At 34.8% G+C, this 16285-nt stretch overlaps 2 protein-coding genes across 12 annotated transcripts in view; one reads left to right on the forward strand and one right to left on the reverse strand.

Annotated features, from left to right (window-relative positions):
* Positions 1-16285, forward strand: part of SLC25A40 (solute carrier family 25 member 40) — a 68721-nt gene that overhangs the window by 47356 nt on the left and 5080 nt on the right. For 2 of the 7 annotated variants that reach the window (XR_009260508.1, XR_009260509.1), the window contains exons 10-15: positions 26-107; positions 4267-4347; positions 4700-4871; positions 5361-5393; positions 11190-11280; positions 13338-13418. Coding sequence is in view for 2 of the 7 variants with exons in the window: in XM_058725220.1 (XP_058581203.1) it covers positions 26-107; positions 4267-4347; positions 4700-4815 (279 nt within the window). In the remaining 5 variants the exon portion in view is untranslated. Of the gene's footprint in view, positions 1-25; positions 108-4266; positions 4348-4699; positions 4994-5360; positions 6235-11189; positions 11281-13337; positions 13419-16285 lie in introns of those variants that run through there. The other 5 variants (XM_058725220.1, XM_058725221.1, XR_009260511.1 and 2 more) reach the window with 4 other exon arrangements.
* The window catches only part of RUNDC3B (RUN domain containing 3B), a 150426-nt gene continuing 142703 nt past the window's right edge, over positions 8563-16285 (reverse strand). For all 5 annotated transcript variants that reach the window (XM_058725217.1, XM_058725214.1, XM_058725219.1 and 2 more), the window contains one exon: positions 8563-10937. In XM_058725217.1, coding sequence (XP_058581200.1) covers positions 10792-10937 — 146 coding nt within the window. In that variant the 3' untranslated portion in view covers positions 8563-10791. The remainder of the gene's footprint in view (positions 10938-16285) is intronic.

The raw sequence follows: 16285 nt of genomic DNA on the forward strand, positions 1-16285 counted from the left end.
TTTAATCAATTTTACTTTTTGACAGATTGCAGCTATTGCAACTTTGCCATTTGATGTGGTAAAAACACAAAAGCAGACACAACTTTGGATAGATGAATGTCATAAAAGTAAGTTTTATTAATTTAAAACATTTTCAGGATGCCATGATTGTTTTTGTTTTTGTTTTTCTTTCCAGGTAGAAGAAAAATAAAGGAACAAGATTTTTTCCTTTGCTGCCTTAACTGAAACTATAATATACTGTTAGAATGAAATGCCCAGAAAAATACTCTCAATCCCCTCCAAAATTTAAGAAATTTAAAAATCTCTTTTGCCTGCCATCAATTAAGTTCATACCTGCTATATAGAAGATTATATACTAGGGGTGCCTGGGTGGCTCAGTCGGTTGGGCGTCCGACTTCAGCTCAGGTCACGATCTCACGGTCTGTGAGTTTGAGCCCCGCATCGGGCTCTGGGCTGATGGCTCAGAGCCTGGAGCTGTTTCAGATTCTGTGTCTCCCTCTCTCTCTGCCCCTCCCCCATTCATGCTCTGTCTCTCTCTGTCTCAAAAGCAAATAAACGTTAAAAAAAAATTAAAAAAAAAAAGATTGCATACTATATATATATATTTTTTTTAAGAGTTTGAAAGAGAGAGGAAGAACGGGAGGAGGGAAGGGGCAGAGAGGGAGAGAGGATCCCAAGCAGGCTCCACGCTAGCAGAGCCTGACACAGGACTTGCTCTCACAGACTGTGTGTGGGGGGGCTCCATCTCATGAACCATGAGATCATGGCCAGAACTGAAATCAAGAGTCAGACTCTTAACCAGCTGAGCCACCCAGGCGCCCCTATAATTATCCTTTCAAATAAATCTAGACAAATTAGGGTGAAGGGTAGGAAATTACTAGGAACCCATCGTCTCTTGTTTGTTTCATTAGTAAACATATTTCTTTTTTTTTTTCTGTTTATTTTTTAGCTTCTTTGGATAGGTTTTTTCTTCATATTATCCAATTTTCCTTCTTTATATAACCTGTAATTTCTTCTAGAACAAAAGTGTACTTAGTTGCTTCCACCAGATCTGTCATTATTATTATCTATGGAAAATGTGGCAAACCCACTGGAAATTACCCATTACAAAATTATGTCATGTAAACCTTCTGACTGATAAGTCTCTTACAATAATGTAAATAGTTTTGACCCACCAGAAGATTTTGCATACAAAGTAAAATAGGTATTATAATATGTTGAAAAAAACATTGCTTACCGAACCCTGAAACTGAATCTGATGACACCTTTGTCCTTGACTTTCCATAGTCCTAGTTCCCACTAATAATAAGAGCTAACTAAAACCCGAGAAGTAATCAAAGTTGATTATCAGGATTCTTCCAGTTCCCTGTTTTAGGTGGGAGCCTTTTAGCTGCCTATGCCCTATCTGTTCTCCCTTGGTCATTTGAAATTATTGTTTCATTCTTCTTTCCAACTAATCATAATTCCTGTTTCCTCTATTGCATTAAGTATTTACTATAGTGGGAATATTTCTTGGGAATATTTCTTTATTGTGATTCATGACTATGGCCATGAGGGCACAGACATGGTGACAGGGAGAAGATGGGAATCTCTACAGGTAGATTCTGAGGCTCACTAAGGTTTGAGAGTCACTTCTCTGGGTAAATACTCTTTGGAGTCAGCTGGGGTGCTCTTTTACTACATCCGAAGCTGGCCACCACCCCCAGTGGACTCTCATTTAATAGTTCTAATCTGGGGCCCTAGCTTGTGTATTTTGAAAATGTTCCCTAGATGATGATGATTATACATCCTCGTTGAGACTGGCATCAGGGAGGCATCTTCTTTCACTAGATTCAGCTCTTACTGATGATAGCTGTTTTTTTCCTTATGTTTCTCCAGTAAACCCTAAAGGAGAAATCTAGAATAAGCCTTGGGTCTTAATTTTACATGATTATCTGTGGTCACTTTTACCTGTTCCTCTGCTTCAGCTATGAACCAGTTATATTTACTTCTACTGAAAACTACACTTCTGATTTGAGTGATAAAATAGCCCATATTTTTTTCATTTTTATATACTATTTATCCCTACCAAATGCTCCATTTGTAGCGGTTCCTCCACTCTGGTATATACAGACAAATGAGGCAGTGTCCAACAGCTCATAATCTAATGGAAAAGAAGCATTTTAGGATGTAGTCCTATCATTTATGTAGTCCTATCATGAGTCCATCATTTATATTTAATTAAAAAATTTTAATCTCAGGTTTCAGGCACCTGGGTGGGGTTAAGCACCTGACTCTTGATTTCAGCTCAGGTCATGATCTCAAGGTTCATGAGTTCAAGCCCCACCTCAGGCTTTGTGCTGCAGTATGGAGCCTGCTTGGGATTCTCTCTCTCTCCTTCTCTGCCCCTCCTCCACACTTGCTCACTCGTTCTCTCAATAAATAAATAAACTTAAAAAAATTTATTCTCAGGTTTCCACTTCATAAACCTGGCTCAGATCCCCATTGGGTTGTTGGGGAGGATACGGAGCAATGGTAACGCGAATGCTGGTGAGAGTATGAGTTTGGAAAATAATCTGGCAATGCCAAGAAGGCTCTCTGAACAAGAAGTTCCACCTAAAATATGTGCCCTAGGGAAATGTCTGCACATGTACAGAGATACTCACTGAAAGAATTATAATCCCCAAAAGTTAGAAAGCACTGAAATAGCCCCTAGTAAAGAAATGGGTAAATTGTGATCGTTCATATAATGCAATACCATACAGCAATGAAAATGAATAAAATATAGCTATGCTTGTCAACATAGATAATCCTAAAAGCACATTACAAATGTACAATGTCATATAGCATTTATATAAAGTTTAAGAGCATAAAAAGCAAGAGTATGTATTATTTATGGATATGTTCATATGTAGTAAAGGTTTAAACACATGCATGAGAAAGATAAAGGAAAAAGGGGAGAGAGTGGTTACATCTAAGGAGAGCAATAGTATTGAGAAGGAATATATTGAGGACTTCAATTGTGTCTAAAAGATACAGATGTTAGGATTTGAAAAATGTGGATGGTCAGTAAATGAGTATTTTATTGTTGTCTATACTTGAAATACATAGTAACCAACAGTGTTTCCTTACAATATTCCTGTAGGAATAGCTCTTCAGTGTTGGAACTTAGGCAGGAAATATTGTGGAGATCGCTTTGGAGCTCTACTGAGACTTAATCTTCAGTTAATAACTCTTTCTGTCTGTTCTCTTCTGCATTTATTGCACCGTAGTCTTTAAACAGGGACCGGTTTGGGGCTTGAATTCTACAAGATCAGCAAATACCTGACTATTTGGTTTCCTTTCTTACACCAGTTGTTTCCAAAAATTTAAATGGAATAATTCAAATATGCAGAAGTTGCCGACTCATAGTATAAAGTTTTTGTCATTGACTTTCTTTAGAAAGTTAAATTTCATTCATAAACACTTTGTTCTTGGTTTAAAAAATGTCCTTTTGTTGGGTTGCTATAATTATTATATTTATACTATTTATATTGATCATATAGCTTCTTAAATAACAAGGCCTCATCTATCTTCATAGAGAATCTGATATTTATATAAATGAGATTTGAGATAATGAGCCCCCATTCCATTAAGTGGCAAAATTCTAAAAAGCCATTTCTGAAAGCTCTTTCTCCACCCTTTCCCTTTTTCCCCTGGCCATACTTGAATCTTTCTTAATGACTCACTTTTCCATGTTCACATTGATGATTGTGGAATCTAATAGCAGCTCCCAGCAGCTAATGAGGATAATAGAGGAGTGTTTGCCCCTCACCCAACTGGTGTCAAACCAAGACCTTGACAACTTCCGTGTGCAGCTATCACAGTGTTTGCATAGTAGTGTGTCTGCTTCATAGCAGCCTCTTGTTTTACTTACTGTGTCTAGTAGTCTTTGGGTTAAGCCAGCTGCTTAGAATCGTTGTGTAAAATAAAGGTAAGTAAACTTTGCGCATGAATAGCTCATTTATAGCTTTATGTTTGAACCTCAGTGACAAATTATACACTATAATTATACACTATATTATACACTATACACCTTTAACTTTCAACATTTTTCTAGTTTTTCTTTTTAATGAATCCAACTATTAAATATAAGACTTTGGGTAAGTTTTGGGTAAATAGATCTTTTCTTAGTATAATGAAATTATACACCCCACATTCCCAAAGACCATAAATACTTGATGTATGTCATATGTATTAGAAATAATTAAGTGGTAATTTATAATGTATCATTTCTTTAACATTTAGTTTCTATGCCTTTGCATATGTCAACGTGGACTATCATGAAGAACATTGTTGCTAAGAATGGGTTTGCAGGATTATTTACAGGTAAAAATACTTATTTTACCAAATTGTTGAATAAAATTATTACTTTTCAGTCTGTCCTTTTCCTAAATTAGCAGGAAATTATTGAAAATATTACACATTTATGACTTCTCCCTAAACATCTTTAAGTTAAAAAAAATCTGAATAGATTTAATAAGATGAAACTTCTGTATAAAAGTAAAACGGAATTAAAGTGAGGAGCTTGGGAGTAATTTGGCTTGTTCTTTGATACCAGTTGATGGCACAGTGTTTGATACATCACTTCATTTGATCATTATCAGAATGAAATCAAATAAATTACATTTTTTAAACATAAGGTAAAATTTGTTCTGATTTTTTTCTATTCTCTTTTCAGGCCTCATTCCCCGTTTAATTAAAATTGCTCCTGCTTGTGCCATTATGATCAGTACCTATGAATCTGGGAAGGCTTTTTTCCAGATGCAAAATGCCGGAAGACAACAATACCAGTGATGCTGTTTCAACTTGAAGTAACAACCAAAGCCAAATAATAAGTTGGAGATTCTTAGGCAAGAACTCTCACCATTATCTCAAAATGATTTATTTTCTATTTTATAACTTAAATGAGTAGTAGTTTCTGCTTTGCCTCTAAATCATAATCCTAAGTTAAAAATAAATTCTGTTACCCTAATTTTTGAGATACTGAAAAAGATATTCCAGAAATCACATCCATTAAATGTCCCTGTAAAGAAAAGAAAAATTATTCCTAAGTACTGAAAGCAATAATCTGAGAGTTTGATAACTGAGAATGTGTAGGATGTACCAGAACAGTTTGAATTGTGTTCTGATGTGGAGAGTCTAGAAGAAAAATGCCCAAGTCTTTTATACATACCTAAATCATGCATGTAGATATTTAAGTATTTCAGCAAAGTATATAATAGATGGCAGTCTTTAACATTATTTGCATTTAGCAAATAATACCTATTACTTTCTTTAATTCAAATGCATTAGATTTTTTTTTTTTTTTTTTTTTTTTTACTTCCTGTTGCTGTTTTAAGGCTTCACCAGTGTTAGGATTTCTTCACTCAAAGGTATGGCTATTTTATCTTTATGAATCAAAATATAACTTTATATGATATAGGTGATATTTTTGATGATTAAAGACTCCATTCACTGTTTCTGCAAAAGAGGAGTCGTCTTTCTGATGGTGTTAAATGTTTGGCACAGTGACTCTTGGCTGAGCAGAAAACCACATTACATTTACATTAGTAAAATTTATGTTTCAGCTTAGGAAGGGCCTCTGGTTTCAGCCATCTTGTAATTCAGGTATCACTGTTTGTGGAGTTCTCTAGGTCACTTGTACTGGCTTCTTCTAACACAATAGAGATTACTAATATAGTATAAGACACACAATGTTTCCAAAATGTCCCTCGATTTTACACATCTTCATGTTAGTATGCTAGATCAAGAGACTAAAGAGGCAGCAGTTTCCTTGAAGAAATAGCTTTCAGTCACTGTAGGCTAATGCCTCAGTAATGTTGCTTATGACTGCAGGAATGAGACAGGGAAGGGTTATGAAGACAGGACAAAAGTGATACCCTTTTTTTGTTTTTGTTTCATTTTCCCAGGATCTGTATCCTATAAGAAAAAGCACTTTATTGCAGTCTACTTGTATGCTAGGAAGTGTGAAGTATTTTTTGTTCTAAAATAGAGTAATATGTTCAGGTGACAGACCTCTAGTGTTTGTAGAGGAACTAATGTACTTTGTATTATAGAAAAGAGTTTATTTCACCAGAACAGATCGTGTGTGTATGTAGTCTTTTGTGTTTGCTTTACCCTCTATTGATTAACCTTAAAATTGCAATATCTATAAAATCATAAATATTTATGACTTTGACATTTTCATTAAAATATTTTGATTTCTTAAAAGTATGACTGTGCTTCAAGCTAAATATTTGCTTACAAAATCATTATTTTAATGCTATACTATATAAGAAAGTTTTATCTTGAACACTGATGTTTAACAGTATTAAATTTATTTTATTTTATTTTTTAACAGTATTAAATTTACCTTGGTTCTGTTATGCTTCTTTTTGGTAACTGATCAGTAGAAAACAAAAATTTTAATTTGTAACTTTTAAGAAGCAGTCTGATATTTCACCTTAATGTAATACCAACAGGGATACTGCTACCACCCCCAGTACTGTATGACTGCATATATGGAAAATTCTTATCATTCAGGATTAAAATAAATAAATCTAATTCCTTAGAAGCTTTTCTAATACATACTACATGCACCGTATCTGGATGAAAAGAAGAGTGAAATGAAGCTTTTTCTGTACTTAGGTGGTAGAGGTAGAGAAGAATTAATGTTTTATTTAAATAAATAGTAGCAGCTAAAAAGTGCTTGGCTAGAAATTATATTCTATGTAATGTTTCTGAAAGCAGTTTCCTTCTATTTATGTTAAGTTTTCTAACACATACATTTGCTTTATGTGTAAGTTTAATAAATCCATGTATTACATACTTGCTACCTTCCATATAATACACATTTGACTTTTTAAAAAAGCAGAGATGAAATTAAAATAAATTTTTCTTTTATTTCTAGGAAGACTATTCACTATATATATTTAACCACATGACTTTTTTATGCATTTTTTGAGATTTTATTTTTTTCAATATATGAAATTTATTGTCAAATTGGTTTCCATACAACACCCAGTGCTCATCCCAAAAGGTGCCCTCCTCAATACCCAACACCCACCCTCCCCTCCCTCCCACCCCCCATCAACCCTCAGTTTGTTCTCAGTTTTTAACAGTCTCTTATGCTTTGGCTCTCTCCCACTCTAACCTCTTTTTTTTTTTTCCTTCCCCTCCCCCATGGGTTTCTGTTAAGTTTCTCAGGATCCACATAAGAGTGAAACCATATGGTATCACATATGTTTTTAAATTCTTCCCTCTTTCTGGAGTACGAGTTCCAAGGATATAGGAAAGTTTTGAATTTTTTTAATCAGTTTTGAATTTTTTCTCCAAAATGAACTTTTTAAATAAATTTTAACATTCAACATTTACTCAGATCTTTTATGTGGTAGGCAGCATAAAGAGCACTTGAGATAAGAAAATACTTCAGATACTGTCACCGGCTACAAGGAGACGGCAGAGCTGTTTGACAGGTTTGCAAAGAAAGACATGGAACAGCTGAGGGATTGTCCACTCAGCCTGGGAGCAGAGAGGCAGGGTGTCAGAGACATACTTCTATGATTAGGACAGGTGATCCAGTTAAACATACCTGGAAGTGGGAGGCATTGAGCCCCAAATGTGGAAAAACAAGAAGACAACGGGAAACCAAAGAAGCATGTTTTGGCATAGCTCTAGTAATTATGGAGTTGAGTTGGTTGGTTGGTTTTCCAAGACCAGCTTTTTTTTTTTTAACTGAAAAGAAAATAGGGTAGCATAGTTTAGCACAACACAGCACAGCAAACACTAGAATGTGTCACATGTAGTCTTATGTAGTGAAACTTTGGTTTTATTTGGGTTTTAGAGAAATAATGGGGACTTATAATAAGAACTAGTTTGGACTAAAATACACTTTTGAAAGAGACCATAAGGTCACAGATAAAATTTTATATCCCCTCATCAGTTAAAAAGAACAAAATCTAGAGTGAAATAGGGGCTGCTGTGCTTACAGAAGATTAAAAGATATTTAAGAGCCCTGATGTTCAAAGGAGTCCTGTGACATTTCAGAGGTGATTCAGTGTATTTATCAAAACTGGAGATTTGACTAGGAACTTCTTTTACAGAGAATTTCCTTAAGTTGTAAATTTGAGACACATTTTTAACCAATTGAAAACAATTATGTAAGTCTAATAAAGATGACTTAAATAAAAACTTAGTTTACATAATATCTTTTAATGCTGACATCCTCTTGATGCTATCATAGGTTCTGAGAAGATGGTGATGTTTCCATTTTATAGGTGAGAAAACAAATATGGCTGATGTATAATTATATTAGCAACTGCCCAAATCACTATGGTATTGTACCACCTCAATAGATATTGTGTATTCTGAACCATATCATGTTATTTTTTTAAATAAAAGGTATTTAATTTTATATGAGTTAAAATAAAGATTTCTCTAAAACTTTTGTCCTATTAGTATTTTAGGTGTTGAATAATATACATTTACCATATTTGCTAAAACACAAGGCTCAGTGTACAACTTGAATCAAGTAACTTCAAGGAAAAAATATAACCACTAATGCATAGTACAAAACGTTTAATATACATGCAACAAGTATAGTACATCAAGGCAACAAAATACACATGGAAATATCAGCATATAATTCAGCATTCTATTTTGGATAGGGTGTGTAAACAAACACTACCACCTAAAATTAAAGATTGAGACATACATTGTTTCCTCATGCAGACATTACGTATATAACAAGTGTGAAATGAGCTGTACAGAAACCTGAATTCACATCAGCAGATGAATTTTGTACCAAGAGCTCCAAGAAAGGAGGAAAAGTCATGATCCTCAGATGTCATGTTTAAATCTGCATTTAGCAGCATGTGAAGATGCACAGGTTACTGAATGCATTAGACAAATCTGGAAAATTATCAATTATGGAATCGAATTTCCTTTCTGTATTATAAAAATGTATGGAAAAAATTTAACAATGATTGTTTTAAATCACTGAGGAATAATAAATGTCAGTTCAGAGTGGACTGTGAATGATAAAACATTTTACACATTCTGATCGTTTTTTAGGAAAGCAGCAATAGTGCTTAAGAAGCCAGCTTCAAATTTTTCAAGTTCCCCAACTTAGCCATTTCTTACTCTCTTCTCCCAGTGTTGCCACTGTCCTCATTTTATATCTTCCTTCCAGCCCCATGCTCATTAAAAATTGCTTTGGATACCTCACTCATAATAAGGTATACATAATTAAGAGCAGGTAAAAGGTACCAATTTTCAAGAATATTTGCATTTTTACAAGTACTAAAGCCTTAAGCTAAAGGAATAAAGCTCTGAATATGTTCTGGTACATCTAGGATAACTTATTTTAACAGCTTCCAGGCCTCCTCTGTCCCTGAAATAACATTGCTTAAAGTGTCTTACATATAAGACTAGCCTTCTTATTATTTATCTTAAATTCCAAATTATGAGAATAAAGCTCTAAGTATTGCAGAGAACCACCACATTCCTACACATTTCTAATGCAAAGAACGATGTAGTAAGTTCAGCGCTCTTCTTGCCTCCTCTGAATAAAAGAAATCGCTGTAGGAGGAACATTCTTCCTGTTATGTCCAAGCTCCTAAGTTTGAATGTAATGTTTTCTTAATAAACAAAAATAGCATACAAAGTCCCCATTAAGTATTGTGTCCTCTTCATGTAAACAATATAGAAAACTTCTTTGGCACAACTGATCGTGATTTCCTCATATTACTTACTATAGAAAATATACTTCATACATTTTTTTTTTCTTTTCAGTATGGTGGGATTTTTATGGATGAAATATATGGTTGCAAAAACTGCAAAAAGTTTATAGCACATAACTTTTCAAAAAAGAAAACTAACTTTAGTAGAAGTGTAGGGATTTTTAATGTTAACATGGCATGGTTCATTGTTGCACACAAGGGACAACAAAACAACCCTATTATGTCAGATTATTTAGTGTGATTACTAATCCTTACTTTAAAGATCTCAAATCCTTAAATCAACTTGGAGTTTTTTTCAAGAAGTATTGTACATTTTTAAATGTTTTCTAACTATTGAGGAATACTTGATATTTTTATGTAACCTCTTAAGAAAATCTTGGGGAAAATAAAGGTAAGAAATTTATCCACTTTACCGAAATGCTGTAAAATACTTCCCATATGACCCTCATAAATTTAGTGATGGCCTAAAGGCACATTCCTACAAAATTTATAAAATGTTAATGGAATTTTGATACCAAAACTGAACAAGCCACGATGAAACCAGCCGGGAATTTCCTCCTCATATTAAAAACAAGGCATTTAAACATCAAAACATAGGAAGAAATTAATGAAAAAATGAAATTAACATGTCATTTTTAGAAAAATCATTGAATAAGAGAGTAAAAGAAAAAACTTACATGTCTCTAGAATAAAACCTTCAACTCAGCCTGGCAATGATGATGCATTTAAATACATGAAAATCAGCTAAATAATAAATATACATCACTGTTTACAATGGGTTATTAATTTAAAGGATATTTGAAAGTTTTTTAAGCCTATTCGTATTTAAACTTCCTCAGTGACAAATGTAAGAATCTTAAAATGAAAATGGCAGGATCATTTTTTTTCACTCAGAAGGGCACATGGAATAGACTGAATTCTCTAAAAGAAGCAATAGAATTCCATACATGTGCCAGAACAATATAAAATTCCAAAGGTTTTCCCCAGCAGTCAAACTTATGTAAATAGAACATTTGCAACATAAAAACTTCTGGCTTTTACATAAAATTTTTCAGGATGGAGTTAGGCCTGGACTTGTCATCTCTGTTGTGGGACTTGCAAGGTAGTCATTAGATTTGAGACTTGTTAGTGATTTGTAACTTGCCACTGATGTTAGAGACCCACAGAGACCGAGTAATGAGGGAGTATCTTCTTTACCTGAAAGTTAAGATAAAATTACAAATATTTATTTGCCATTGAAGAATGGTACCAAAAGATCTTACAAAGCTTAAAACTTACATACTTCACAAAATAATGCAAACATAGATATCTATGTATTTCCATAGTTTCAGTGTCACCCTTAAAAAAACATTACCAGAGAATTATTTGTGCTCCTCATAAAAGTTCTAGAAATGGAAGTCTGAGATGCCTTGTTTTGAGATGAAAATCAAAAGTTTACCTTTTTTCCAGAATATGTTCGTGTTCAGTCGGTAAAGGAAAATAAACTAAAGTAACAGTATCAGTGCCCAGGCCACAGAAATACAAGGAAATCCACATGCAGGTAAAGTGCTGCTGTAGAAGCAAAACTGGTACAGTTCAGAAGGAGGGCTCAACTGGGACAGCCTTAACTCACTTAGTGAATATAAACATTTGTCAGCATCTGCCTTGCATCAGGAACTTTAGTATGTGCTAGACTTCAGTAGGCATATGAAGGAAGACTGGGAGATCTTTGGCACAGCTGGGGAATACAAGTGCTTCCCAGAGCAGAGTTTCAAGTACCAGCTAGAAGTAGCTGGTTTGAGACTGAAAGGCTAAGCTTTGAAAATTAGGTCTCCCAAGTAGATAAAAAGCTTACGTCTTACTTACACAGTTATACAAGTATAAACCAAACCAGACAGCAGGTGTTTCTGAATACTATATACTGTTTCAAACAGCCTCTGTGAAGTGTTCCCACAGGGTTCTGTACTCTAACCCACCTAGTTGTACTATATGGTACAATATGTGGGGCCTATGTGCATAGCACTATATACTATGATACGTATGATAATTGTGGGGCTCTTTTTCTAAACTGTACACTGAGAAAGGACATGGAATTTGTTGTTTATTATTATAGTCCCAGTGCCTAGCACACAGGAGATGGTCATTAAATAATTATATAATTAACGAATCATGACTGTAGGAACTGTACTGGGACCCAAGAGCGTTCCTAGTCCCTTTTGGCTGTATGGCCTTAGGAAAGGCATCTTCTCGGAGCCTATGTGCTTAATAAAATGAGAACAGATACTAAATATGACTAGTTATGTTAACTGCATAGTTTTGCTGACAAGTAAAATACAGGAAAATATAAAAGCGTTAGAAAAAGTTATAAAAAAGATTGTTAAATTCTAATTTAAAATGTTTATGGCGTTATTTCACGACCAAAAGATTTAGGTGTTTCAAGCACCCTTTTCACATTTAAGCTTAGAGACCCATTTCGGGTCAACATTCTGGAGTTCCTGTTAAATGCTCCTGGGACTCAACTGCTTTGGATAGTCTCTCTAAATTTCTACTTTAACTGTACAACTCAGTGGCATTAATTTTATCTATAGTATTGTGCAACCATCACCACTATTTCCAAAATATTCATCACTCCAAACAGAACTTCTCTACCCATTTAAGCAGTAACTAACCATTCTTCCCTTACCCCCAATCTCTGGAAACTCTAATCTACTTTCTGTCAATGAATTTGCCTACCATACGTCATTCCTACCAGTAGGATCATACAATATTTGCCCTTTTGTGCCTGGCTTTCACTTACTATGTCTTCTAAGGTTCATCCATGTTGTATGTATCAGAACCCCATTCCTTTTTTATGGCTGCATAATATCCCTTTGTATGTATACACTACTTTCTGTTTACCCATTCATCTGTACAGACACTTGGGTTGTGTCTACCTTTTGATTATTGTAAAGAGTGCAGCTGCAAACACTGGCACACAAGAATCTGTTTGAGTACTGTCTGCAATTCTGTGCAAGTGTATACTTAGGTAACTTTTTTTTTTTTAATACAATCATACAATAATGCAAAAGACTAAACCACCTATATGTCTAACATAGTTACACAGTGAGGTACTATATAGCTGTAAAAGAATCAGAAAGATCTCTATGTACTGCTAGGTAGTGATTTCACTGTCAAGTGAAAAAAGCAAACTACAGAATAGCGTATAGCATGTTACCTTGTATCTAGAAGAGGGGGATGTAAATTATTTGAACTTACTTGTATTTTAAAAAGATAATTCAAAAATAAAAAATAGTTAACTATGAAAGCAGAAGTGAACAGAACTGAAATGAACTTTCAGCACAGTAACTGGACTCTAGCATATATTCTCAAGATAAAATAATTAGAAAGAAATCTTACCACATTTTAGTAATAATATAGATACTGTTATTTTGAAATTAATATATAGTAAGATAAAGCAAATAAGTAATTATGTTCATATAAATTAGGAACCAATATATTCACCATAACATGTCAAAATATAAAATCAAGTGCACAGAAACCCTGAATCTTAAATTTAAATTGTAAAATAAATTTAAAGTATATTTTTCTTTAAAAAAAAATTTCCTAACTCTTCCGCAGGCTAGGAACAATGACTATTCTAGTAGCAACAGGGACCCCTAAAGCTAAATTATGGCCTCTAACATTTCCCAGTATAAGGAGGTAAGTCTTCTTAAAGAAATAGCTGATTCTGGGTGTGGGCATGAAACATAAACGTCTTTTTTTACCACAAAGTGAGGAAGCTATGATAGACTGGGGGAGTGTCAAAAGGACATAGGAGCCATCTTTAAGGGTCACTGTTCAAAAAGGACAGTGACCTGATGAGATGCATTGACAAAGACGTATCATTTATGTTGTTAATGCACAAATGTTTAATCTGAATTTGATAATAATGAACATCAGACAAATTGAATCGTGGGACATTTAACAAAACAACTGACTTGGGCTCATCAATATACAAACATGTGTGACAGAAAAAGCCAAGTTGGTGGGTGCTCTGCTAGATGAAAGGACACCAAAGAGAATGAAAAGTAAATAATATGTGATCCTTGATCGGATTCTGGACATACCAAAAAAAATAAAGGCTTTTAAATGATATTACTGGACATGCTGAGACAAGAATATTAACAAACTATCAGGTAATAGTGTATTGATGTTAAAGTGCCTAAGGATCATAATGGTATGGCTTTGTAAGAAGACATCCTTATCCCTAAGAGATATATGCTGACATACTTACAGATGAAGTTTATGATACCTGCAATTCACTTTCAGATGGTTGAGCACAACAGAAAAGGCAGATATAGGAGTAAATGAAGGGAGTATGTGCCCACAAAAACAAGAGCAACATAATACCAGTGTGGCAAAATGGTTACATTGGTGAATCATGGTAAAGCATACAGGGGTGTTCATTCTTCTGTTCTTTCAACTTTTCTGTAGATTTGAAATTATAAAAAAAAAAAAAAGTTGGAGTGGGGGAAGAAAACAAAGGTACACAAAGTCCTCAGTTGTGCCCCAACAAACAAATCATACAGCAGAGCTGAGTGGGGCATATCCAGGAGAGCACAGTGGGGGGTGGGGAGCCACTTATGAAAGCCAGCCTTTGCAGACACACGGCGAGCCTCTGAAAATACTGATGCTGGGGAACATGCAGGGCAGTCTGTTACCCTCAAGAAAGCCAAGAGACTTCACTGTAAGCCTTCATTTAAAAATAAAAGTAGAAAAAAAATGCACAAGATTCCAAAAATGGTTATGTTGTGACTGCAGCCATGCAACTATAAAAGGAAATAAAATATAAAAAGGAAATGAGCAAAAAAGGGCACCTGGATGGCTCAGTCAGTTAAGCATCTGACTCTTGATTTCAGCTCAGGTCATGATCATGGGATTCATGAGTTCAAGCCCTCCACACTGACAATGCAGAGTCTGCTTGGGATTCTCTCTCCCCTCCTCTCTCTCTGCCCCTCCCCCCACTGTGTGTGTGTGTGTGTGTGTGTGTGTGTGTGTGTGCGCGCGCATGCACGCACACGCATGTGTGTCTGTGCGTGCACATGCATGCGCTCTAACTTTAAAAAAAAGGAAATAAGCAAAAGGAAGTGTTAAGATAAAGAATTATAACTGATTATTCCAAAATATTCTTGAATATTGTGATGTCAACAGTAACTTATGCATACACATATACGTGTAAAATTACTATATGAATTAAAAAATAAGTATGTTAAACTGTGTTGATATTTTAACAATTTTTTGATATGGGAGGAAATAACTAGTCAAGGTTAACAAAACTTTCTAGCTCAACAAATGGAAAAGTAGTAGTTCCTAGCAGAAACAAGTTAGTCGTAAGAAGCAGCAAATAGATTTTCATTTTATAGCAAGAAAGATCCGTTTTGTTGTAAACTTACGGATAAAGAGTCTGGACTCTACAAGTCTTCAGATGGTACTGCTACAAATATTACTAAGTTAGAAGTCATTCAGCACAATGCCAGATATTCTGATAAAAATAAAAGGAACCACTTCTTGCCTGTAGGGAGCTTAATGCAAGGTAGAAACAGACACACAGAAAATAATAATAAAATGCAGGAAGCACAGTGAGAAACATAAGGTAAAGGTGAGATCACCAACTCTATAAGGAAGTCTGAGTGGGGACGGAGGGGCCAATGGGGAAACGAACAGGCAGTAAACTATATCCTAATTTTAAGGAATGCCTACACAGATTCCTTAGCCACTATCATAAACCCATAAACATAGGGAAAATGTTATGTTAACCTGTTATATAAGGAACATGTTACCTTTTTGTGATCAAAGGTCAAGAAAAGGGGTGGTCGGAATTTTGTGCGATAAAATTTCAAACTGGAACCACTGCGTGTAGTAGTTGGAGCTGGCAAAGAGGGAGTTGTGACACAGCTGTTTTTGCATGCACATGGATGAACACTGGCCATGGGTGCTCATATCAATCTCTAACAGACTTACTTGTATGAAGGCCAAAAAAGCCTTCAAAAACTTACAATTTCCCTTTCAAATTAGTAGTTGTTTGTTCATAGAAGAGTATGAAAACAGACAGTAGGATGTAAATTTCCTATTACTGAAGCAAATCTTCATTAAAGAATTACTACAATTCACACTTTCTGGTAAAACAACACATAGCACTTGGGACAAACCCTGCAAGTAGATGAAGCTTGGTGACCTACACAGAAGGATTGCTTATCACATGCCAAGTGTATAAATAAAGGCAGAAGAAATTCCTCAGACTAGATAAAAGAAATTTTAAAGCAACAAGCAATTGGTGTGACTGATTCATGCACCATGAAGGATTTCTGTTAAGATGTCAAACGTCAATTTGCCATGGAATTCCTGTGGCCTTTGAAGGGAAGCTATTTAACTTGCAGAAGTGTTTGATTTAATTGAGGAAGAAAAAGAAACTCTCAGGCGGATAGGAAAGTGTACACATAAAAATGTACAGGATACTTAGTACCTTGAGAGAAAATCCCTGTATCAGTGGAGGATTGTTTTGGGAAATGGTTCACTGTTGACACAGA

This window comes from Neofelis nebulosa, chromosome 4 (genome assembly GCF_028018385.1).
Source record: "Neofelis nebulosa isolate mNeoNeb1 chromosome 4, mNeoNeb1.pri, whole genome shotgun sequence".
NCBI classification, from domain to species: Eukaryota; Metazoa; Chordata; class Mammalia; order Carnivora; family Felidae; genus Neofelis; species Neofelis nebulosa.